This window comes from Engystomops pustulosus, chromosome 1 (genome assembly GCF_040894005.1).
Source record: "Engystomops pustulosus chromosome 1, aEngPut4.maternal, whole genome shotgun sequence".
Lineage (NCBI taxonomy): Eukaryota > Metazoa > Chordata > Amphibia > Anura > Leptodactylidae > Engystomops > Engystomops pustulosus.
Window position 1 is genome coordinate 242919524 of NC_092411.1, and position 26777 is coordinate 242946300.

Consider the following 26777-nt stretch of genomic DNA (forward strand, 5'->3'; position numbering starts at 1 on the left):
AAAAAAAAGAAGCGCCTGAAAATTTGTGGATTCACAAGCGGCGGCAAAATTTTGAGACCAAAAATAGAACAAGTCGAAAACACCAATATCGTGGCACTGACACTTCATAAATTCAGGTGCAGGAGGCGCAGCAAGGAGCAAAAAAACACCACCAGTTTTCCGTTTGAAAGACCATAATAAATGACCCCCACAAAATTCTGGAACCTCTACAAAGTTTGATCCTATGTATCTGCTGAAAATGACTGCAGGGAAAATTGTACAGTAATTTAGCAATGAACTAATGTTAAAATGAAACCCAGGATAATCCAAAGCATTAACAGATGTAGAATTATACAGGTTCTGGCACAAATCACAATAGTGACCTCATCGTTAACATGAAGTCACTAACTATGCAGATTGAGTGAACATGAATGAGTGCAAGCTGCGAGGCCAAGCTAAGAGTTTATCCACTATAACTGTTATGCCTAGTGTCCTGAGGATTGCCAGCTCCAGAACACATCCCTCGGCTGTGTTTCTTTCCCCCTCTCTTTATACTCCTCCCCTCATACTCTTCTCCCTAGGTCTCACTGCAGCCTGTGACGTCGTTCTCAGGAAAAGGATAAAGAGAAGATCATTAGGCATCAGGGAGTTGGGCTGTTGGAGCTGCTGCTTGAAGGAGGTTATACTCATCGGATTTGGGATCTAAGACTTTTTCTTTCACGTTTCTTCTCACAAGAAGAGAAAATGCCACAGAATGTGGTCCTACCTGGACCCGCTCCTTGGGGATTCAGGTTGACTGGGGGCATAGACTTTAATCAGCCTTTAGTTATCTCTCGGGTAAGTAAATCACAAAACTAATAGTTAACAACAATATGTAAACTTTTACACTGTTGTCAATATTGGTGAGCTGTAAACTGGGACAAAACTATTGGGGTGAAGAAGAGTTTCCGGTTACACCTGTGTCGGCCTATTGTATGTTATATTTAAGGGTTCGTGTCACAGATTGTACATAGATTCACTGTAAGAAGGAAACAGTCTTTGGTTGTACAACAGGTGACTGGAAGTGTAAAACTGTTAAACTTAGCTTCTTGTGTTCATTACACCTGTTGGTAAATGATGTTTATTTAGGTGGCTATGTGCTATGTAGTATCCACTGTCTGGGAAATGTTGTGTCTAGTATCTTATGTGCAACACTGAAACTCAACATCGAAAAAGTTCTCCCTTGTAGACCTTGATTGAGTTTTCATTTTACACTATAGAACAGCAGGGAGTACTGTACTGCATCTTTCTCAGGTTCCTCTCCTTAGTCTCATCCTGGCTTCACACTTTTTGGTCCCAAGTATGGCTGCTCCATCATCATAGCATCTCATTGTACGCAGCACGGCTAAATACTAATGACTCCTTTCCTTACCAGGTTCACATGCAGCATAACTTCTGCTGCAAATACATTTAGTCAGCTTACTTTTCTCAGGTTCCCTTCTGTCCTTTAAGTGTTGACTTGCTCTCCTGGACTCCTTTCAATTTGGGAACCTGTCTCCCTTGGAGGGGTAAATGAAAAAAGTGACACAAATCTTTTACAAAAATGATGGTCAGCGGACAAAATCAGAAGTTAAAGGACATCTACCATCAGGATTATGGATTATAAACCAAGTACACTTACAAGCTAGTGTGTGCCCCCTTTGTCAGTATCCACTCTTCTTTAAGCTTTTTATGCCTTCATTTTATGAAAAAAGGCTTCAAAATGAGCCTGAGGGGCTCCACGCTCCATAGAACTTAATGGAGCCTGGAGCCCCTCAGGCTCATTTGCATATTATAAAGCATATTTTCTTAAAAATCTAGGACACAGTAAATTAAAAGAAGAGCAGATCCCGATAAAGGGGGCACACACCAGCATGTAAGTGTATTTGATTTATAATCCATATTCCAGATGGTAGATTTCCTTTAAGGGCCACTAAACACAGAATATTACATAGTTGCAAATCAGGTACAGATACTTTATAGGGTGAGGTTCTGCTAAAAAGGCAGTCTTTGGTTAGATGCACACAACCCTAAAAAATGGCTGAACAAACAGAACATGGCTGCACTTAAAGGAAATCTAACATCAAAATCCATCATGATAAACCAGGGACACTTAGTCATAGATCCAGGCACTGAGACTAAGGTAATCTTCTAATATTTTTTATCCATGGCCTCCATCCTTCTAAAATTACCTAAATTGCACTTCCCCCTCCCACTGTGTTCTGAAACTTCCGGTGCCACAGTGAGATTACATCAGGCAGAGGGAGGGGGAAGTGCTGAGGAGGCAGGGGGCAAGGTGAGACAGTGTAACTGCCTGTGAAACTTCTGCACGGAGAATCTCTGGGAACCACCCCAGTAGCCTTTCAGGCTCATTATCATACTTTTAAAAGTTGATTTTTGAAGGTAGGAAGCCATAGATAACATAGATAAACATAGATAAAAAGATTACCACAGACATGATGTCTGGATTACCAAGTGTCCCTGGTTTATCATGATAGATTTTGATGGTAGATTTCCTTTAATGCAGTACTTTTCAGTGAACATGACCTATAATTGTGCCTGATCCATTAGATCATGTCGTAGTCAGAATCTATTTCGAAGATCACTCAAATACTTAAGTTTATGAGGATCCGTAAAAAAACGGATGGCAGACTGAAACAAATCAGCCATGAAAAAAGGAAGAAAGCGTCAGTAATTCACAGATGAGAATGGGCACATTCGTGTGCAGGAAGCCTCACTGGGAGTTTTACACAATATACTGTACATACAAACATTTAAACAATTTTGACCAGGACTATGTGACCATCATATTCTCACTTGGATTGTATTTAGAATACTATATATGCAGTTATTCTTTTAGGCTCCATGCACATGAACGGATATCTGGCTGCTCAATTTGCGGTGTGATATCCATCCCCATAGACGCCCGGAGCAGGTGTAGGATACATTGTGCGCATGAGGCCTTAAAGAGTATTTCAAGCCCTGGGATTTATCACTCAACATAATAGTTGATAACACTTGGATTATTAGGGGTCCGTCTTAAGTCTCCTTTTTCCTCATTAGGACAACCACAGCTCCAAGAGTTGAACAGACCAGTAACCGAGCATGATTGATGAGGGTCCAATGCCCAGCACCCCACAGATCAGCTGTACTCAGCAGCAGATAAAATATAGACCATGAAGCAGACAGCTACATTCTCTGTGTAGTGGTCAGATTCATTACTGCAGATAAGCTCATATTTATTTGAATGGAGCAAAGTGCAGTGACTCGGATCAGCCACTACACACAGAACGGAGCAGTATGATTACAAGTTCCATTCTTTTACCGGCTGCTAGGAACTGATGCTCTGTGGGAATTGTAATGGTTGGACCACAACAAATTGTTATGATACATATTTTAAGTTTAAAAAATACTTTTATTTCTGAATTTTAGATGCTTTTTTGTGTAAAAATAATATTCTGTTTAGCTTTTATTATTGATATATTGGCTTAAGGGGAATCTTATTCTTTAGCATATGGGAAAACGTTTAGCGAAACTTAATATTTGTTTCTTAAAATCTCTGACTATTCTGGCTTCTGGAGTTAAGCAGGTGGTCCTCATTGGTGATTGACAGCCCACTGGACCTTAACCGGGATTATAAAAATATACAAAACTATGCATCAGTCTGCTAGGCTGTATTCAAATCAAAGTCAAATACAACTTTCCTTAAAACTGAAAAAATGTACTGCATGTTATTTTTAGAGAGTAGGCTGCATAGTCCTGGGGTATATGTTTGGCAGCACGATTCAACATTTGAAATGATGACTCCTCATATGTCAAATGGTCCCAATAATATGTGTAAATCATTTTTAGGCAGAGGTGGAGATATATAACGCCATTGCTGGGGCCCCAGGATAGTTTAATACAGCTGAATGGAGATACATGCATGCAATTTTTACACTAAAATAGATGTACTGAACGCAACTGTCTACGTCAACTCTATTGATGTTTTTTAATATTCATTTTTCATGTTGCATAACTCATATCTACATTGACATTGATGCTTCAGATGTTGCAAAAAACTTGTGGAATTTTCCTCAAATTGTTATACAAATGAAGCATGGATAATAGAGATGAGCGAGCACTAAAAAGCTCGAGTGCTCGTTAATCTAGTCGAACTTTTCCCGATGCTCGAGTGCTCGTTTCGAATAATGAACCCCATTGAAGTCAATGGGAGACTCCAGCATTTTTCAAGGGGACCAATACAATGTGTCATTTTATTGAGAAATAAGGGAGTCAGTCCTGTTCCTGTTTTTTTTTAGTCGATGGAACATTCGTGGAACTTCAAAAAACTTCATGATCCTAATGATCCTGTGTTCACTGTATTTCAATAACTGCAGGAGTTTTAATTAACATTTCAAACAACTTTTACATTTTTTTGTATTAGTTTCCAAAATGATCCAGGACTGACAGATCTCAGAGGAGCCGTCTCTGGCCAGTGGTTTTACTGGGAAAAGCTCATGTAGCTCCCCCTCAAACGCAGAAATCTAGATCTGTTTACACCTTTCAGTACGCAGATAACATTTCACAAACAGGGCTTGCCTCTGAGCGGATCAAGTAGACTATTCCAACTTAGGCGGGATGCCCTTGTCCGAGGAATGAGGGGTGATGTTATCATAGATCTGTGCTATGTATTCAGGGAGCATGAGGAGGTCATCTACTCATGTGCACCTGCTAAGCAGCTGACAAGGACTGCACATTATATCTATAGTCTCTATGATGTAAATGTATACAAGCAGAAAACCCAAACAACAATGGGGCACATTTCCTAGGAACATTGCAAACTGCACTATGTGCCTGTGTATTGTGCATGGTGCGCCCGATTCAGGATTTCTGGCGCTCCCTGTACTGCTCCGACAGCGTGCATCACTTTTTCCATGCAACACACTTCTGTCTGACTTTGCATGATCCGACTGTGTACCAGAACGCCCATCAGTGCAGAAATTTGTGTCTCATGAAGAATAGTGCAGCCGCGCCACAAATCGGTCGCGTGCGACACATATGTATTCTTAAGTACCCGTGCAAGCAGTTTACACTGAAAAGAAAATGCAAAGTCCAACAGCATGTTAGTAAATGTGCCCCAATATATCAGCTTTTAGGAGGTTTTCACATTTTAAACTGCAGTTACTGCTTGACAATCAGTTCAGTCATTTTTATATCAATGCAAATGAACTTTTGTGGCTTGCGCAGCAGTGCAGTCTGCTGGGAATCCTGTCGATTTCCAGAATCAAGATTCTGCCCTACCATTTATTTATATGGGGGTGTCAGAAATTGTCAAGAACATTACTTGCTTATGACAGGCACAGTTGAAAGGAGAGCCAGAAATAGACAGGCATTTTGCTCAGCATTTTCTCACCATACAGTTGGTAGAGCCGCTCCATCCACTAGTGAGAGCAAGACCAATGTTGTCCAGATTGCTGCAGGTCACATTCTCATATTTGGTGGGTCCCAATAATTGAACTCACACTTATCAGCTTGCAATCCCCTATTCTCTAGAAACCCTCTTTAAAGAAGACCTGTCGGGTTAATTTGGGACCCAAAACCAACTACAGCTCCTTATGGCCCTAAATGGACCTGTATGAAGGGTGTACAAGGGCACAATTTAAAGAAAATAAACATTTTTCACTCCTCAGCACCTCCTATTGCATTGTGACAAGTGAGGCCGGCATAATATCCCAGCTTTACTGCACAAGCACCGCACCTTCATCGCTTGCGCAGTGGAGCATAGTATCATAGTATATAAGGCTGGAAGGAGACTCAAGTCCATCAAGTCCAACCTTTAAGAATTAAATAAATGTTTTATCCCCATAACCCGTGATATTTTTTCTCTCCAGAAAGTCATCCAGGCCTCTCTTGAACATGTACATAGAGTCGGCCATAACAACCTCCTGCGGCAGAGAGTTCCATAGTCTCACTGCTCTTACAGTAAAGAACCTTTGTCTATGGTGATGGTAAAATCGCCTCTCCTCTAGGCGTAGAGGATGCCCCCTTGTCCTGGTCACAGGCCTAGGTATAAAAAGATCTTTGGAGAGATCGTTATACTGTCCGTTCAGGTATTTGTACATTGTAATGAGGTCTCCCCTCAGTCGTCTTTTTTCTAAACTGAATAATCCCAAATTTTGTAATCTGTCATTGTATTCTAGTTCCCCCATTCCCCTAATAATCCTGGTTGCTCTCCTCTGCACCCGTTCCAGCTCTACTATATCCTTTTTATACACTGGTGCCCAAAACTGTACACAATATTCCGTGTGTGGTCTGACCAGGGATTTGTATAAGGGCAGAACTATGTCTTTATCATGAGAATCTATTCCTCTCTTGATACATCCCATTATTTTATTTGCTTTAGCAGCAGCCGCCTGGCTCTGGTCACTAAAATTAAGTTTACCATCCACCAATACCCCCAAGTCCTTTTCAGCTTCAGTTTTACTAAGTAATTGACCGTTTAGAACATAATTATACTTTTTGTTTCCATGGCCCAAGTGCATAACTTTACATTTATCTACATTAAACCTCATCAACCATTTCTCTGCCCATCCCTCAAGCTTCCACAAATCCCTCTGTAATGCTAAACTATCGACCTCAGTATTTATTACTTTACACAGCTTAGTATCATCTGCAAATATTGAAACTTGACTGTGTAAACCCACTACAAGGTCATTAATAAAAATATTAAAAAGAAGTGGCCCCAATACTGACCCCTGTGGCACTCCACTGGTAACATCAACCCAATCTGAGAATGTGCCATTAATGACTACCCTCTGTTTTCTATCACTAAGCCAATTACTTACCCAAATACACAGATTTTCTCCTATTCCCAGCAGTCTCATTTTATATACCAACCTTTTATGTGGCAGAGTGTCAAATGCCTTTGAGAAGTCCAGATATACAACATCCACAGCGTCCCCCAGATCCAGTCTTGAACTTACCTCCTCGTAGAAACCAATCAGATTAGTCTGACAGGACCGATCTCTCATAAACCCATGCTGACGCTGGGTTATAAGGTTGTGCACAGTGAGATACTCCAGGATAGCATCTCTAATAAACCCCTCAAATATTTTCCCCACCACAGCAGTTAGACTTATGGGTCTGTAGTTTCCAGGATCGCTATTTGATCCTTTTTTGTATATTGGTACCACATTTGCTATGCGCCATTCCTGTGGAACATAACCAGTCCTCAGTGAATCTTCAAATATTAAAAATAACGGTCTGTCTATCACCGTACATAATTCATGCAGAACCCGGGGGTGTATGCCATCTGGCCCAGGTGATTTATCTATCTTAGTGGTTGCGAGGCGGCGCCGTACCTCTTCCTGGGTTAAACTGTTGACATTATAAAAAGAATTTACATTATTCCTCATTGTGTCTTCCACCAGGGGATTTTCCTGGGTAAAGACAGTTGAGAAGGCGACATTCAGTAGATTGGCCCTTTCCTCATCTCCTTCCACCATGACCCCCATGTTATTTCTAAGGGGACCCACACTCTCTGTTTTTAGTTTCTTATCATTTATATACTTGAAAAATAATTTGGGATTATTTTTGCTCTCCCTGGCAATATTTCTCTCAGTCTCTATTTTTGCAGCCTTTATCTGCTTTTTACATGATTTATTTTTCTCTCTATAATCCTGTAATGCCTCATCGCTGCCTTGACGTTTTAGCACCTTAAACGCTTTATCTTTCTCGCTTATTGCTTTCCTTACAAGACTAGTTAGCCACATAGGCTTTTTCTTGCTCCTTTTATGCTTTTTCCCATAAGGTATGTGTTTCTCACAGGACTTTTTCAGAATATATGAGAAAAAGTCCCATTTTTGGGGGGGGCTTTTGTCTTTGAGAGCATTATCCCAGTCTATGCCTTTAAGGTCTTCCCTTAGTTTCTGAAAATTTGCCCTCCTGAAGTTTAGAGTGTTGGTTGCCCCTTCACTAACACTCTTAGTAAAGCGTAATACAAAATCAATGATATTATGATCACTATTCCCCAGGTTCCCCCCAACCTGTAGTTTTGATACCCTATCAGGTCTGTTGGTAAGGATAAGGTCCAGCAGTGCCCCCCCTCTTGTTGGCTCCAGGACTAGTTGCGACAGGTAATTGTCTTTTGTTGTTGACAAGAACCTGCTACCTTTGAAGGACCTGCAGGTTTCTGCCCCCCCCCCCCCCCAGGTGTACTACACCGGCTTCACTTGTCGTCAACCCACAGGCACCGAAGGAACAAGGAACAAGGCAAGGTTAATGTTTATTTTTTAAGACGATCCATAAAACAACATATGGGGCAATTTGGGACACTAAACCACCGTGTCCCAAATCGCCCTGACAGGTTCCCTTAAAGTGAAGCTGAATTAAAACTGGTCATACCCACGCAATAATCCTTTAGAAACATATAAAAACTTTGATCAAAACTTACATTTACACAACGCTGGATTTTGTGAGGGGGTGAGTATTCCCCTGACCATTTATTATACCAATGACCTATCCTGAGGATATCAGTATGCGAAACGGCCAGAGGACCAGGCAACCATATAAAAAGTTTGATTTATGATTCATTACAGTGGCAAACTATTAAGGGTCACAACTGTACCCTACTGATAATTTATACATACATACAGAAGATCAGAGGAACACTGCGTTATATAACGCTCTAATTTATAAGACAAGAAATAATTAGAACAGACATGTTAGGAGAGCTGACAAGTGCCCATTAAAGAGATGCAATCATTTGAGATAATTTTAATTCTGCTTAGTTTGTAAAGAAACAGGCTGAAAAGTGCTTCTCAGTAATAACTTTTAGCTCTCTGATGATAAGGAAGATCTGTTCCAGCAAGACTACAAGTTATTCTCTGCTCTCCCTGTACTTATACAGCTCTGAGCAGCGGCTAACAGCGGCTATGAGCATTATTTTTTATTCCATTTTTATTGAATAGTTTTTAAAACAAACATATGGCATTTAAAATAGTCGACTGTAGAGTACACCGGTAAAAATATTGATAGACTATATGACAATCATGCATAGTTGTGTAGTGTTCATTACCTGGTGCTATGAGCATTATTTTCTAACAAAATCGTTTTTCTTCCTGCCTCTGACTTTCACTTTTGGTTACCTCAGAAGGACTGAGCAGATATTGACAAAATCTTCTGTTACAAAATAATACCAATAGAACAGTTTTGGCAGGCAAAGAGCAGAAAGGGTTAATCCGCACTACTTCACAGCCGTATAAACACAGGGAGATGTTTTTACAAAGTGAGCTGGAATTTATAACAGAGTATATTAGAAGAATGTTCACAACTAGAGATGAGAGAGTATACTCGTCCAAGCTTGATGCTGTGAAGATGCAATGGGGCACATTTACTAAGGGTCCGCAGCCGCGAATCCGTCGGGTTTTTCCCAAATATTTCCACTTTGCGCTGTATTTCACGGGATTGTGGCGCACGCGATCGATTTTTGGCGCAATCGCGCCGACTTTCGCGCAACAGAAATCGGGGGGCGTGGCCACCGGACAACCCGAAGGATTCGGAAAAACCGCAGAATTTAAAAAGCCATTTGTGTCGCAAGATCAAGCACTCACATACACCAGAAAAAAGCAGGTGAACTTCGGCGGACCTCGGCGCAGCAGCGACACCTGGTGAATATCGGCGCACGGACCTTAGTGAATCCCGGCAGAACCCGAATCAGCGTCGGAGTACCCGCCGCTGGATCGCGACTGGACCGGGTAAGTAAATGTGCCCCAATGTGTTCTTCACACATTGGGGCAGATTTACTTACCCGCTCCGTTCGCGATCCAGCGGCGCGTGCTCTGCGCTGGATTCGGGTCCGGCCGGGATTTATCAAAGCAGTTCCTCCGACGTCCACCAGGTGGCGCTGCTGCGCTGAAGTCCGCTGGAATGCCTCGAAATACACCGGCCTATCCAGGATGAAGGTGAGTGAAATTTTCGTGACACAATTTTTTTTTTTAAATGCGGCGGTTTTTCCAAATACGTCAGGTTTTTGTTCGGCCACGCCCCCCCATTTCCGTCACGTGCATACCGGCGCCGATGCACGAAATTCCGATCGCGTGCGGCAAAAACCCGGGGCAATTCAGGTACAATCGGCGCAAATCGGAAATATTCGGGTAAGACTTCGGGAAAACGCGAATCGGGCCCTTAGTAAATGACCCCCATAATGTTCTTCACATACTATTGTGAAGAACACCGTTCGGCGCGCGTGTTTTCCGATAAGTTAGCAGATGTACGGAACATCTGCAATGTGTTCTTCACTGTGTTCTTTCAATGTGTTCTTTCAGTGAAAACATCTTCAATGTGTTCTTCTTTAGTGTTCTTTCAATGTGTTCTTTCAGTGAAAAATGCTCGAGTCTCCCATTGACTTCAATGGGGTTCGTTATTGGATACGAGCACCCGAGCATCGGAAAAAGTTCGACTCAAGTAACGAGCACTCGAGCATTTTAGTGCTCACTCATCTCTATTCACAACTCATACCCCCCACATCACAAATTACATATTATACCTTATAACAGTTTGCTTTAATAGGGTATTTCTATAATTTAAATTACCCACTAAGGAGAAGGGAGTGCATAATATCTGATGGTTTGGGTCCTGACCCTGTGGACACTAAGAGAGGTCCTTTAAACCACTGGAATGAATGGAGTTGGCTGAACATATGTAGCGACCTCACTGAAGGGGCTAGTGGATATAGCAGTGATCATCCCCTGGAAAGTGAACAGTGCAAGTATGACCGGTCACTCCATTCTCATGTTCGGTAGCAGTTGTTTTAGTCACACCACCGCCAATCAAGTAATTCCCTATTTTGTGGATTTTTAACATATTTTACTAGTAAAGACAACATTACAAAAGCACTTGCAACTTTTTTTAAAAAAAAACCTTATTTGCACATCCAGATGTGTAAAATGCAAGGCAGCGCCCCTATTGTGTAAAAATGTTAAATGACAGTGGATCAAATAAAGCACGTAGCAATTACAGTCTTGTATATGGGTGAATAGGGAAAGTAGCAATAAAACTGGCAGGCTTTAAATTGTGATTGAATTCACTGACACAAATCATATAAGTGCTACAAGTTATTAAGGAGTGTCTCAAAAAACACAAAGGTGAGCAGTGAGAGAAGATAAGTGCTTATACTATTACATCTAATAACTGGCATGTTATTGCTGATGAAACTGTCCATTTTAATACCGTATTTTTCAGACTATAAGGCGCACAAAAAATCCTTTGATTTTGCGCCTTATAGTCCAGTGAGCCTTATATATGAACTGTACTTACAGACAACTGCTGCCTTGAACAGTGCACTGGTCTGCCACCTGCTGGTTATTCATCCTTATAATCCGGTGCGCCTTATATATGAACCTAGATGTTGTAGCAGGCATTTATTGATGGTGTGCCTTATAATCCGATGCAACTTACAGTCTGAAAAATACGGTATATCAAACCTGATTTTATGGTTTTGAGGTTTAAGCAAGCATTCCCTATTATGAAAGCTAAGGCTTCATTCACAAAGGACCCTCAACCTACACAACAAGCATCTGCTGCTTTGTATATTCTGTATATTATATTCACAGATAAAGAGCGATTCCGGTTTTCTTTATTTTTGTTCCTTAAATCATTTCCTAAAGATGGAAATGGAGTACGCTAGTTCTTATGACCTTGCCCAGATGATCCTGTCATCAAGACTTGGGATAGGAATTATGGCATCCTCATGGGTGCTGTGACGGATGGTACAATCCTTCGGGTATGAACACGAAACTGGAGATGGGGAACAGATCCATGAATTAACAATCCTCACACATGTGGGAAGAATATATGAGTGTGCATGCAGATTCTTTTTAGTTCTACGGTTGCCACATAAGTGTTTCTTTGCTGAATTCCAGTCAGTGATCTATTAGGGTCCTAACAATCTCAAAAAAATAAACCTTATGTGAATACAGCACCGGTGCAGGTCCATTCAATTCGATGAGATGTTGGGACTCCTATAGAAGTGAATTATGGGATCACTCAGATTTCTGAGCACTCACGGGCTATTGACGACCACTTCCATAGACATTACTGGAGCGACAGATTATATAATTGTGATCCACCTGTTCTACTGAATAGGTCCCAGCAATTATATGGATGAGGGGTAACTTATAAACTTGGGATAAACCCTTGAACCCAAAAATAGGCTATTCATTAAGGGCGGCAATAAAAAATTCAGAAACTAAAACAATCTCCTGTTCCCTAAAATATTCCCTAGTTTATTATACCAAACAGTCCACTCATGGTTATTTTATATAAACCCCTCTCAATCCCTATGGATTCATAAGATAAAGCCCCCCTCATACCCATGGATTCATTATGTACAGTCTTATGTGGGGCCCCCCAGCAGCCCTAGGCCCAGTGCTGGTGCCGACCCCGTTTATATATTTAAAGATGTGGACTTTGTTGTAAGACTCACATATTATGTATCATTATTTCAGATAACACCGGGAAGTAAATCTTCTGTTGCTAATTTGTGTCCTGGAGATGTGATACTTGCCATTGATGGATACAACACTGATAACATGACACATGCTGAAGCCCAGGATAGGATTAAAGCTGCCACGGACCAGCTCTGCCTAAAGATTGACAGGTATACATTTCCTCCAGGTTCCATTATAAGTACCCTGCAGGATATACAGGGGTCAATTTACTAATGTGTGGCTGGAGCTGCTACTGCTCATCACAGTGAGAAGTTTTCTTCAGTGCACCTTTAAATAAACCCCTGGACCAGTCGTGTTAAATATATGACCCATTTTGATCATCTCTTGAGTCACACACATGCGATTAAAAATCGAAATCAATGGAAATACATTACACTTAAAGGGAACGTGTCATCAGCAATTGATCTAATAAACCACTACTAGTATATTGTAAGGCAGTGTATCACCTTTTTTTGTGTTTCTTTTATGGCCCAGTGTGGTGGCATCATCCAGAAAATCAACTTTGAAGTAAGATGTAAATTGGTTGTATAAAGTCAAGCAGGCGGAGAGTTTAACTCTGAATGCATCCACCTCTGTGATTGACATCATGCATCGGACTTCAGGAGATCTTGTTAGTGATGTCTGTGGATACAGGACCATCAATTACATAGAAGGGGGCTATCTGAGGAAGAGAGAGCTTGACTTCAGTGTTAAACTCTCCTCCTCCTTGACTTCATACAACCAATTTAAATGTCACTTCAAAGTAGATTTTCTGGATGATGGCACCACACTGGGCCATGAAAGAAATAGAATGGGGCTCATTTACTAAGGGCTTTCGTTGGGTTTCCCGGCGATTTCCGATTTGCGCCGAATTGCCCCAGATTTTGGCGCACGTGAACGGATTTTGGAGCATCGGCGGCGGCTTTCACGTGACGGAAATCGCGGGCGTGGCCATCGGAAAACCCAACGGATTCGGAAAAACCACGGTATTTGAAAATAAATTTGTATTGCTTGACACGCACTTACAAGTACCGGGAAGAAGATGGTGGACTCCGGCGGACCTCCGTGCAGCAGCGACACCTGGTGAATATCAGGCGCACGACCTTAGTGAATCCCGGCAGGACGCAAATCCACGTTAGAGAACGCGCCACGGGATCGCGAATGAACCAGGTTAGTAAATGTGCCCCGATGTGTTCAGCTGCCTGACAACATACTGGTAGTGGTTTATTAGGTCAATTTCTGATGACAGGTTGCCCTTAAAGACTTATGAATTGTATTTGTGTGGTTCTGTTTTTTCACTAGAGGTTAACAATTTTTACATACATAGCATAGCTACATAGATAGTACAGTTGAAAAAAGACATAGTTGATGTCCATCTAGCTTTGGGTGGTATTACAACTGAGTTTATTGTTCTTATTGAAGTAACAGACTATTATCATCCTCCTCACTAGTTTCTAGATTTAATATAAAATCACTCTCAATTCTGCTTTGGTTTTCCCCAAAATACGATGTATATTATAAAAGTATGTGGATTTGTAAATGTATATATTTGTCTCTAGAGCTGAAACTAGAATGTGGTCTCCACAAGTCTGTGAGGATCCTTACAGAGTAAACCTTGAAGCCGAACCCCAGGTGAGAAAAACTTTCTTTGTCTTATGTGCCCTGTTAATAGATGTGGTCGGAGTGATAGATTTCGTTATAAACATTTACAATTTAATAATACAGAGCAAACGCTCACAAGCACAGGGGGTGATATATCTATGTAGATGCTGCATTACTTGGCTATAATTTCAAGGGCTGCCAGCTTGGACACATTGTAAAAATATTCTTTAATATAGCCTGACGTCTCTTCAACCATCTTTTCTGATAAGTCTTAACAGCATGACAGTGCTACTAAAAGTGCTTGCAATCATTAACCTCAAAGAGTGACAATATAATACTATAATAACACTACACTGTGCCAAAATAATGTAGTTTTTAAAAAAAAAATCATAAAAACTGTAATATTCTAACACTGTTTCAAAGTAACAAGTAAGAAACTTTACCGATGTTTATAAATAGCATCATGACTATAATTCCACCATATCACTCAGGTGTCCAGTCACCATAGAAAATCCCTTCTTCATCTAGGCACTGGGTACTGCATTTATGCTCTTGGTTAGTCACATGGTAGACACTTTACATTGATACTAATAATATTTACATCTTGACTATATAGAAAAAAAAAGTTGTAAAGGGTTTAAAGAAAAATATATGGAATGTCTCTACACTTGTAGATGAATATATTTTTCACTTGGCTTTCACATACTAACATAAAATATCTAGATACAGTGGATAGAAGAAAGTATTCGGACCCTTTACATTTTTGCTAAGTTATTAAACAAAAAAAATTAAATATCAAATGGTCACAAGTATTCAGACCCTTTGCTGTGACACTCATATTTAACTCACATGCTGTCCAATTCCTTCTGATGCTCCTTGAGATAGTGTTTATTAAACTGATTGGACTTGATTAGGAAAGGCACACACCTGTCTATATAAGACCTCACAACTCACAGAGGATGTAAGACTACATGAGAATTATGAGGTCTAAGGAACTGCCCAAGGAGCTCAGAAACTGAAATGTGGCAAGGCACAGATCTGTCCAAGGTCACAAAATAATATCTGCAGCACTCAAGGTTATTAAGAGCACAGTGGCCTCCATAGTCCTTAAATGGAAGTTTGAGACAACTATAATTCTTCCTCAACCTGGCCATCCAGCAAAACTAAGCAATCATGGGAGAAGAGCTTTGGTGAGAGAAGCAACGGAGATCCCCAAGATCACTGCAGCTGTGCTCCAGAGATGCAGTAGTGAGATGGAAGAAAGTTCCATAAAGTCAACTATCACTGCAGTCTCCACCAGTCAGGACTTTATGGCAGAGTCTGCCGACGGAAGCCTCTCCTCAGTGCAAGACATATGAAAGGTGCATACAGTTTCCTAAAAAACACATGTAGGACTCCCAGACTATGAGAAATAAGATTATCTGGTTTGATGAGATGAAGATTGAACTTTTTGGTGTTAATTCTAAGCAGTTTGTGTGGAGAAAACCAGGCATCTCCTGCCAAATACAATCCAACAGTGAATCTTAGTGGTGGCAGCATCGTGCTATGGGGCAGGGACAGAACCACTGGTTGCAATTCAAGGAAAGATGAATGCTGTCAAGTACAGCAAAAACCTATTCCAGAGTGCTCTGAACCTCAGACTGGGCCGAAGGTTCACGTTCCAACAAGACAATGTTTAATAAATTAGCAGAAATATCTTCATTTCTGCTTTTTACTGTTAAGATGGAATGCAGAGTGTACATTAATAAGCAAAAAAATAGCTTTCTTAATCATACCGATTGGCTGCAATGAAACAAGGAGTGGAAAATGTAAAGGGGTCTGAATACTTTCTTTGCCCACTTTATATTATAAAATGGAAATGGAGAGGTCCGGACATAAGGTTTGTCATGTAAAGTGAGCTGCCTAGGAATGTAACACACAGTCCATTTTTTCCAGAAACAACATCACCCATGTCTATATTTTTAGCTGTGGGAGTACACATGTTTGTTTAGCTGGAGTTGGGAATTTTTTTCTTCTCCCTTGACAATGAAGCATTAGGGGTCACAACACAAGTACAGCTGGTCCTGTTAATCATTTGCCACCCTCTAAGTGATGGAGTAGGTTAAGGAGTGGTTGCCTTATAGATCGATACAGTCCTGCATTATCCAGGTCTTAATATCCAGCAACCAGAAGCGTATTGTTCCATCTATCAATCTCCATCAAGTGACACATTATTGTGATGTCACACATTATTGTGATGGCTCATACTCCTACCAAAAGGTCCTTTTCTTAAATTCAAATTATGACCATCAATTTCAAGTTATTTGATCAAGACAGCACTCAGGACCAAAACAATGTATATTGATGACAATGCATGGGGGTGCTCAAACCCCAAAGAAAACAACTTTGTGATATACAGTAGTGAAGAAACGGGAGGGCACTCACCAACTCGCAGTCTAAGTTTCCAAAATGTAATTATATACCAGGGGAGAGGGAGTGATGCATGCAGTGCACAGCAAAAGCGATGGCCGTTTCGCCAGGTATGCGGTTCTTCCGGCTTGCTAATGATCATGTGACCACCATACTACCCTGTTATATGGGAAACTTCCTCCGCCCTTGCTTCTCCCACTAAAGATGAACACAATAAATAACGGCAAATTACCTAGAGAAATGTGGAACTCACATCGCTATATTTCGCTACATTTCTCTAGGTAATTTGCCGTTATTTATTGTGTTCATCTTTAGTGGGAGAAGCAAGGGAGGAGGAAGTTTCCCATATAACAGGGTAGTATGGCGGTCACATGATCATTAGCAAGCCGGAAGAACCGCATACCATGCAAAACGGTTGTCGTTTTTGCTGTGCACTGTGTGCATCACTCCCTCTCCCCTGGAGAGAAGAGTGGCAACATACTAGACATGGCTGAATACTACCCCATAGGATCAATAAACTAATCTCTAAGCTACAGGGAAATCAACATATTAAACTTTCTGTAAACCAATGAGGTTTGGGGATTCCTAGATATTCTTGTTCTGCTACTTTATGGTTACAGAGGTTCTTAAAGGAAACCTACCACTTCGGATAGGGTTTATAAGCAGCACATGCCGTGCACCAGCTCAGGGTGAGCTGGTGCCGGCGCTTATCTTCGTTATGTTTTTAAACTGTTTTAAAGCGTTTTAACACTTTATTAATGTTTATATCCGAACTAGCTTCCCTGCACCGAGTTCCGCATTCAGCGCACCATGCGCGCTACCACTTGCGCCGACCTCGGTGCAGGGAAGCTAGTTTGGATATAAACATTAATAAAGTGTTAAAACGCTTTAAAACAGTTTAAAAACATAATGAAGATAAGCGCCGACACCATGAGCTGGTGCACGGCATGTGCTGCTTATAAACCCTATCTGAAGTGGTAGGTTTCCTTTAACCTTCTGAGCTTTACAAGACTGAGATTTTGGACACAAATATCATTCTATGATATTTACCACAACAAAATCTGAAAGTATATGGTGACTGCTATTACAAGTCTCATTTTGCTTACATTGATAGTTGAAGAAAAAGTTGAACAATTCCTTATCCGGATGTGTAGAAATAAATGTTACTTCCAATTCATGTTCACATAAAGGCTACTAAAGGACTACAAAATAAAACAACTACAGGCAGTCCCTGGGTTACGTACAGGATAGGTTCTGTAGGTTTGTTCTTAAGTTGAATTTGTATGTAAGCCGGAACTGTATCTTTTATTGTAACCCCAAACAAAATCTTTTTTGTCTCTGACAATGGGATTTTAAAAATGTTGGGTTGTCATAAGAACCAGGATTAACAATAAAGCTTCATTACAGACAGCTCTTACAACTGTTACAGCTGGTTATTGTAGCATGGGACTAAACCACAGTAAATTACCAACATCCCGTGGTCTGTTTGTAACTAGGGGTCGTCTGTAAATCGGGTGTTCAATATTAAGTAACCTGTTTTATGCATGTAATGTATGTGTATGAAATATAAACTGTGTTGCATTTGCTTGTGTGTGATTAATCCGCATGAATTGTGGTTTGGTGTGTTTTATCCAAATGTACGCAGGAGTTCAAGCCTATTGGTACGGCACATAACAGAAGGGCACAACCGTTTGTAGCTGGTGCAAATCTGAGTGATAAAAAGCAGGTAGTAAGCTCTTCCTACAACACCCCAATTGGGTTATACTCATCTGGCAACATTAAAGATGCCTTCCATGGACAGATGAGGGGTCTTATCCCTAATTCAGATCAAATGTAAGTAGAATAAATGCATACTTACAGCTCTGCTATACCTGGAAAAGAAATGTAACCATTGTGACAAATGTTTTGTATCTGCTATATGTACTTTTATGTATCTAATCTGTTTTGCATTCGATTTCACAAACTTGTGCAAACAATATTCTGGCACATTTTGCCTAGTAAATCTCTAAGGAGTTTAATACCCTTCCATGTCTAAGGCCTCTCACCTAACCAAGCCACTCTGTACTGCCATAGAAACAGCGCTGTCTGTCTGCGGTTGGGTGAGGTCTCCTTTTGGAAGAGAATTACTTTTTTGGCTTAGCTCCCATTTAATATCACGTGACTCCATGAAAGTTAGGTATAGTTAGGTATAGTTTTCTATGCTGGAAAATGTATTTGTACATGTTGGTCAGTAAAGGATGGACATGTTTAACAATGATAACTGTCTGAATTTAATACATTGATAACCCCACAATATTTTGTTTAAGGTTTACAAATAACCAATCATTTTTATCCTACAGGATTTGGGATACTTTGAGCACAAGCATAATGTCAGGCCTAAGCCTTTCATTCTTCCAGGCAGGACCAGGTTATGATCATTTGGATTATTTGTGTTGCATGCATGCTACTATAGAAAACCTAGTGATATCTGAGTGTCAGCTAATTTTGGAAAATAGCCAGATATAATGATATAGTATATATAATACAAATCAAACATTCAGTGAAACAATGTTATAAAATATATATTGAGGAGAAGTCAAAAGTCTAAACAAAAGGGAAAATTACATACAATGAAAATAATGGGTGAGGGTGCCTATTTTAAGGTTATGTCCAGAATATGGGCGCAATCCTAAAAAAAACACTGTATTGGAGCCAAGAGGATGAGAATTATTTCCGAAATTGAAAGCCACAATCTGACTATTTCTTGTCATTCAGAAGTTAGCAAGAAAACAAGTTGCAACAACTATTTTTGCTCCCTTAGATACACAGCTTTTTGACATTTTATCCATTGTGCTGAGCATAGAGCCCAAAAGTGTTGGATCCATTGATAATGAACCTGTATGAAAATCTGTGGAGAATCTCTGATGAATTTGAACTTTTGAACCAAAAGAGACAATAAAAATCTGATTGTGGCAATACATTTTTGGATATACTACATGCATATTCTCATTGGAAAACTTTGGCATTGATTCAATAAGGCAGCTTTCAACATGGGGGTCATGCATGTTCCAAACCTAGCCTACAAGATGGAAACACTGTGACCTGATATTAGTTCTAGGAAAACAGAGAATATAAAATACATTATGAGCAGCTTGTTGTTTTTGTGTTGTTATGGTACAAATTTTGGGAAGTGGTGCAGCATGCTTGAGGTCTGGAGTTTTTATGGGAATAATAATGTGTCCCTTGTGTATTGACGATTTCAGAAATATAGAATATTCTATATGCATTTGAGTCATTGGTGCCCTTAAAAAAATCCATAGACAAAAAGGTGCTAATGGGGACAAAGCCATCAATGATGATGTGAATCCATGTTGATATGGAGCTGTATATAGGCATCATAGGGTAACAGTATGTATACTACAGTTCTGTAGTATAGAGGCAGAGCCACGTTTATGCAGTCAAGCTGTAATAAAATATAAATGAAGATTTCTCTACATTGAGGCCCCAGATTTTCTCAAGAAAGGTATTCTCATGCTGCACTTCACCAACAAGATTGGGGCATTTATCAATATAGGCGCAGGGTCTGTGTTTATAGTGCTTGAGTTGTGCATTAATATACTCAGGGATGTAAGATTGTGGCGCAAGTAATTCATAAATTGCTGCAAAAACCCAAATTGGTCAGAAAGTGAAAAGGTGACTTCATAAAAAGGTGCTAAGAGGTAAGAAAAAGAATATGCCAAAAAACTGGCTGAAACACAATAATAAGTGCCCCCATATGTCATTGGGATGACACTAGTATTCAAAGGATTGTAAACCAAGCACATTGGCATACTGGTATGTGCCTGCTCTGGCAGTATCTGCTCTTCTTTTAGCTTCATATGCCCTTGTTTTTTGTTTTGTTTTTTAAATAAGCTTTAAAAATTATATAATGAGCCTGTAGTGCTCTGAGCCTCTGAGGCTCAAAGAACAGTAGTTCCTGCCAGAGGGGGCACAATGTCCCCCACCAATGTCCACTGGCCAAAATGGACCACAAACATAGCCTGTGTGTAATCCATCATGTTCACACGTTCCTGTGCACGAGGCCTTAGACACAAGCTTTTGTTATAGCATTCTGCTCTGTATCACCATAACTAAAAATATATAGGCCAATTATTTATGCACGCCATCTATGCATGTGAAACACTACTCATATATGTCAGGTATCCATATACATAAACCTTTGATTTACTATATAGTGTCAAAATGGCATCCGATGGACCGTGCCAAAATTGTTTTCAAATGGCAAACTATCTAGAAGATGCCCATCTTAAAACATTTGATCGCACAGAGTTATGGGAACTTCCATTTTATATCCTTAGCACCACAATCGAAGTATCAAATCCTAATGCATGAGGCCTAGTTTACTCTCTACTTGCATGTCTTATATCACATACTTCACTGTAAATGAATGAACCCCTAAGCATGCCACGTAATCTGTACCTACACTCTCTAATACCTTTGCACTTCTTATCTCACTTTTCTCTCCTGATATGTCACTGGCTGTGCTATACAGTGGAAGCAGCACCCCATCAGGCTTTGACCCTGGCAGCGGACGCAGCACCCCATCCACAGTGAGCACTGTTAGCACTATAGATCCCTATGAGCTGAAAGCTGCCTCTAGAATTGCACCTAACATTCCTCTGGAAATGGAGCTTCCTGGCGTGAAGATTGTCCATGCACAGTTTAATACTCCGATGCAACTATACTCTGATGACAATATCATGGAGAGTCTACAGGGGCAAGTCTCCACCATCTTAGGGGAGAAACCTCAGATGAGGTATATAGTATGCAAGCTTTTTGTGTATCGCTGTGATATTCCACTAAAATAAAGAAGGCTTCAGCCGACATATGTGCACAGATCCTTAAAGGGGTTGTCCAATTTACCTCTTGTAGTTTGTAATGTCTGTGTGAGGGCAGGATATTAGGTAATTTACCAATATACATCTATTATATACCTCTCTATTGATATGTAAAGTGAAGCCTCCTGTCTTTGACCTCATCAGCCGCACATTCCTATCCATAAAATGGCTGAAGATGGAGGGTCATGTGATCTCTAACTGGGAAATTGTTCATGGACAGATAGAGATCACATGACCCTCCATCTGCGGCCATCTTATGGACAGGAATTTCTGGCTGATGAGGTAAAAGACAGGAGGCTTCACTTTACATATCAATAGAGAGGTATATAATAGATGTAAATTGGCAAATTACCTAATATCCTGCCCTCACCCTTACACACACATTACAAACTACATGAGGTAAAGTGGCCAATCCCTTTAACTGCAATGCTTAGACTGCAAAAATGTATCTTCATAAGGTTTACGGCAAATTAGAGTCCTGTGTATTAAAGGGGTATGCAAGGAATCTATATCGGTATCCAATCTGCAGGAAAGGTGGGCAGCCTACTCCTGACCCACATACCAATCAGCACATCGATATGTATTTTTGGCTAACCCTCGATGCACACATTCGAGTCAGCTTATGTGTGATGTTAGACGAAAACCGGGTGGACAGGGGAGATTCTCACTATCGGACATCAATATAAATTTCTGGTTAACCCCATTAATGCCCCAAGCACACGTCAGTGGGAGTGGACAGGAATAGGACATGCACTCTTACAATGTGATCACCCGGCTCAGTCATGCACAATGCATCTCTAGTCGAGAGCTAGTTGCCATTTTTGTGGTTATCTCATGGAACCTAAGTCTGTATTGAATCCAAGATATTTTATTCATAAATACTGTTTTTTAAATGTTTGACTTTGCAATACATGATGTACAGTAATTTTACGAAGGGTTCTACCTGTAAATGTAAAGAAATAATGATTCGTGTTTATGATCAATGCATTAGGCCCTGTTCACATTATGTTTTAACCTTAAAGATTAAATAAAGCCTTTTCTGCCTCTTTCCCCTGCAGTGAGCACCGCACCTGAAAGCCTTCCGAGGTCTCTACACCTCAGACTAATAATGAGGCTAAAGATTAACACTTCACATACATAGAGAATATTTCCCTTGCTGATTTAGCTCTAAAGGGAGATGTGACTATCTACTGTAAAGTCTCTGTAAAGAGTTAAGTCATTAGATATATTATCCAGTTCCTTTATCTCTCAACTGTTAGTGGAAACAGGACAGAATGCTCATTTACCCAAACTGCTGTCATCAGGATCACACATTTTTACCAAATAACATTTTCCCTTGGCCTTTTTTAATACTGCTTCCCAATCTCATTTTATAAATAACATTAACGGTTCAACTTACTTTTAAAAGTAGATAAAAGAGTAACTGGCACTCTACCAGCAAGCTGCATAGCGTCGCAGTAGTGTAGTAGTCCCTGCTGTCATCATCATTATTTGCTCTCTCCTCTGCTAGCTCTCTGCCTAGCAGAGAGGAGATAACAATGATGATTGCAGCCTTGTAAAAGACGCACCTTAATGATAAAAGCAGATTGGGAATTAGTATTAAAAAGGCTTGGGGAACCTGTCATTTGGTGTGATGCTGTGATCCTGATGATAGATTCCCTTTAAAAAGGATAGAAAATGGAAAGAAATGGAAAGTAAAAAAGAAGGAAACAGGGAAAGATTTCTTTAATAAAGTAAAATAAAATGTTTAATATTATCATCAGTACTACTGATTTACGGTATGCAATTTTGACAAAAGTTTTGTCAGGCCTCATGCACATAAACGTGTTGTGTGTTAACCAATCTATCAGCGGCTGGTACATGGCCCCATTACATTCTATGGACTCCTGCACATGGGCATACATTTGATGGCCCCATGCATAAGCTAACTGCCTGGGCTGCACTGCATCCATGTGCATGTGGCCTTGTGCTTATGTGGCCTGTAAGCTTGGAGTCCACAATAAACTAATCATGTATAAAGCTTCCTATTTATACCTGTCTGTATTCTTCTATTACTGGGCAAATGGATTATCATAGTGAACTCAAATATTCCACATAAAAATGTATGAATTTATAACATGCCATAATAATCTGTGGTTTATGGATGTCTCTGGAATCCTTTTACGTGAATACCTCTGGTGGCCCCAAGGACACCGCTGTGTAGAAGTAGTAAAAGAAGTAGTGGTTTGCAAAACAAAGAAAGTACAATATAACATTGGTAAATGCCATGCAGGAGGATTATACTGTTGCTAATGAGAGGGACAGGGGCATGTTTGTTATGTAGTTAAAGCATGATGTGAACAGAGCCCTATACTAACATGTATCAAAGTATAATGAGTAATAGATACTGTTCAGCTGATAAATGTATTATGTTACAGTGATCCCATACCCTCCGCTGTGCCACAATCAGATGTATACCGGCTCCTTCATGATGACACAGAACAGGAAAGTAGACCACGGCAGTCCGGTTCCTTCAGGGTCCTGCAGGATATGGTGGATGATGATGCTGGTTAGTATGTGGAAAAAATTTGTATCCGTTACAATTTGTAACCGAACCTGTCACCAGATTTTTGCTAATAAACCAAATGACAGGTTCCCATAGCACTATAATAACTATTGCTCACACTGTTTTTAGTTATTAAATGCATACTTCCTATCCCCAGAAAATGAACTTTGTAATCCCACCTGACACGTTTTACAAACACATCTAAATAAATGCATCACTAAACGCATTGGAGCATTGCCCAAGACACAAGACAACGCAACATACACATTGCTAAACAAACACATGCATGGGATATGTAATAAAGACCTATATATTGATTGAGCCACATATACACATGTCTTCTTTTGGTGTGTTTATATTGGGTATCTTGTGCATGTATTGGCTTTGCACATACAGTGCATATATGGTGTTTGTCATTAAGAGGCCGTGTATGTCATACAATTATTGTGTAACCATTTCGCTCAATACGCTTGCAGTATGTATAAAAGAGCAATGCAATCATCGCATCATCAAAGTGCAGCCTAAACCTTAATGATTACACGGCCTTACATATACTATAATGTACTTATAGAGATCATTGTTTGGTAAACTACCAATATTTTCTATCACTAGTATACAAAATGTACACGTTTTATGTACAAAGAAAATCATTATTGCTTATAGGTCAAGATTTAGAATAAAGAGACAATAACAAAAACCAATGTAAAAACTCTTGTTGTTTCAGACCGCCCGACAGGCACAAGAAGTGTAAGAGCCCCAGTGTCTAAGCCCCAAACAGGAGGACCTGGGGTACAAAAAGTTCCCATATGTGACAGATGTGGGAATGGGATAGTGTAAGTATAAGATTCAGTACTGTATCTATGTCCTGCAGGTGCACAATCTGGATGTTATTAAAATTCATATAAAATGTACCGTATATATCATCTAAAAGGAGTATTCTCATCCAGGGATTGACATTTAATGTATCTGCCTTGTCAATCTTAAAGGTCATCTACCACATGGATGAAAGACGTATTCAAATGAGCCAGAGCCTCATTTGCGTACAGTCCTTCATTCTGGTGGTAGATGCCCTTTAATCTCATCATGCTGACTTTTCATTTGCCCTTGACTTCCTCTGACTCCTATGCAGCCCCTCTAACATAGCAGACAACGTCTATTATAACGGAAGTGTAATGGAAGGCAATGAGGAACGGAAGGTGCACAAAGACTTTCCCTTCACCTTCTCTTCTTATTTTGCATTACACTCTCAGGAAACCCCAAGTTTGAACTGAGTCTTTCATGATTTTATATCATCAGACTGTATCTCAGCCCCCCAGTTGCTTGGTTATTGTGTCTCTGTTGGGCAAACTTTCCACTGTTAAGACTTTTCTTTGCCTTTTAAAACTTTTTCCTCTGTGAATTATTCCTTTTTACTACTCCCTTTTTGTAAACTAAAAATTCCAATAACATATATATACATGGCAATGAATACTAAAACATCTTTTTTTCCCCCAAAATATAGAGGCACTGTGGTAAAAGCCAGGGACAAGTTCCGCCACCCCGACTGCTTTGTCTGTTCAGACTGCAACCTGAACCTGAAACAGAAGGGATACTTCTTTGTGGAGGGCCAGCTGTATTGTGAAGCCCATGCGAGAGCACGTATGAGACCACCAGAAGGATACGATGCGGTCACAGTCTACCCAAAGGCCTAAATGGAGCCAGCTTCAGCCACAACTTCACTCAAGACAGCTTCACTGATGCAGAGACTTTCAAGTGGTGTAAAAACCTCAACCAGAAATGATTATTTTTATACGGAAAATAGTTTTCACCTGGGTCATGGATATGATTCTCATCATTTGAAAGAAGACAGAGGAAAAAAAAAAGCTATTGAGAAACTTTTTTTTGTAGCATTTAGCATAGAAACGTCATATCAGGCACATGGAAGCGCTGCACCTTCACTAAGACTACTTCTACTATTACACCCGCAGAATCTGCTTTCCCTAGCTACACTATATACACTATGTACACTATATGAGAGGTGACTGACATACTATTAGAATGCTGAGCTGATTGTTTTCTCAGCTTTGTGCAATGCCGAGCTACAGCAAAGTAAAGCAACAAAACACATACCATTATTTTCTACAGAAAGTAATTGTTTTTTTTTGTTTTTTTACCAAAACCATCAAAATCCTGTGTAGTAACTAAATATTACATAAAAATTGTGTACACACAGGCCACAGGACTAGAGGTTAATGTTCCTCTTTACCAGGGTCTGCTCATACAATAACTTTCACATTTTTCCCAAATGTGTCTAAAAACACTAAAAGGATTGTGTGCTATTTTCTTTTCAAATTATGCACAATTTGATGACAACTACACCTCCCCGGTTAATTTTTTGTTTCTTTTACTTGAAGTCAAAAGGACAACATACATGATATATGAAATGGACTGATTATTTGTTAATAGAATAATTAATATTGCTTTAGACAGGCTCGGACTGGCCCACAGGTGAACAGGTGGATCCACCAGTGGGCCCCCAGGTCCTGCATAAGTAGCGCTGGACAAGGTACCCTCTCAGTAATTTATACATATGTTTAGCATAGAGCATCTCAGCTATCCTATGTATTTATATGATTATATTAATGGAATATGTAACAAACGTATAGTTGTGCTGTGCCCAAGAACAGATTTTACTGGTGGGACAAAAGTATCCTAGTCCGACACTTGTTTTAGACAAAGGTTTGTCTTTGAATCAACAAATAGATGACACTTCCGCGTGAATAATTACTATTGATCTGTACAGCGCTGTACAAATAAAGCTTTATTACTGTGCTGTTCCATAACACACAATACTACCAACATGTATGTGACCGTTGGAAATTACTTATATCATAACCG

General features: G+C 40.1%; 1 protein-coding gene across 3 annotated transcripts; it reads left to right on the plus strand.

Annotated features, from left to right (window-relative positions):
• Nucleotides 1-574: 574 nt before the first annotated feature.
• PDLIM3 (PDZ and LIM domain 3) lies at nt 575-25829 on the plus strand. Of its 3 annotated transcripts, XM_072122864.1 has the most exons (8): nt 579-816; nt 12486-12637; nt 14027-14099; nt 18818-18885; nt 21010-21273; nt 23773-23903; nt 24625-24733; nt 25402-25829. In XM_072122864.1, the coding sequence occupies exons 1-8, from the start codon at nt 724-726 to the stop codon at nt 25589-25591; spliced, it is 1080 nt and encodes a 359-aa protein (XP_071978965.1). In that variant the 5' UTR covers nt 579-723; the 3' UTR covers nt 25592-25829. The 3 variants fall into 3 exon arrangements, with proteins under 3 accessions (XP_071978973.1, XP_071978982.1, XP_071978965.1); XM_072122872.1 differs by lacking the exons at nt 18818-18885; nt 21010-21273 and adding an exon at nt 18124-18311 and having other exon boundaries at nt 575-816; XM_072122881.1 differs by lacking the exon at nt 21010-21273 and having other exon boundaries at nt 577-816.
• Nucleotides 25830-26777: the final 948 nt, after the last annotated feature.

Excerpts from the sequence above, each read along its gene's own strand:
- PDLIM3 (XM_072122864.1), top strand. The coding sequence starts at position 724 with ATGCCACAGAATGTGGTCCTACCTGGACCCGCTCCTTGGGGATTCAGG. Across the intron at positions 817-12,485 it reads AGCCTTTAGTTATCTCTCGG|ATAACACCGGGAAGTAAATC; the intron begins GTAAGTAAATCA and ends TCATTATTTCAG. Across the intron at positions 14,100-18,817 it reads ACCTTGAAGCCGAACCCCAG|GATTTGGGATACTTTGAGCA; the intron begins GTGAGAAAAACT and ends TTTATCCTACAG.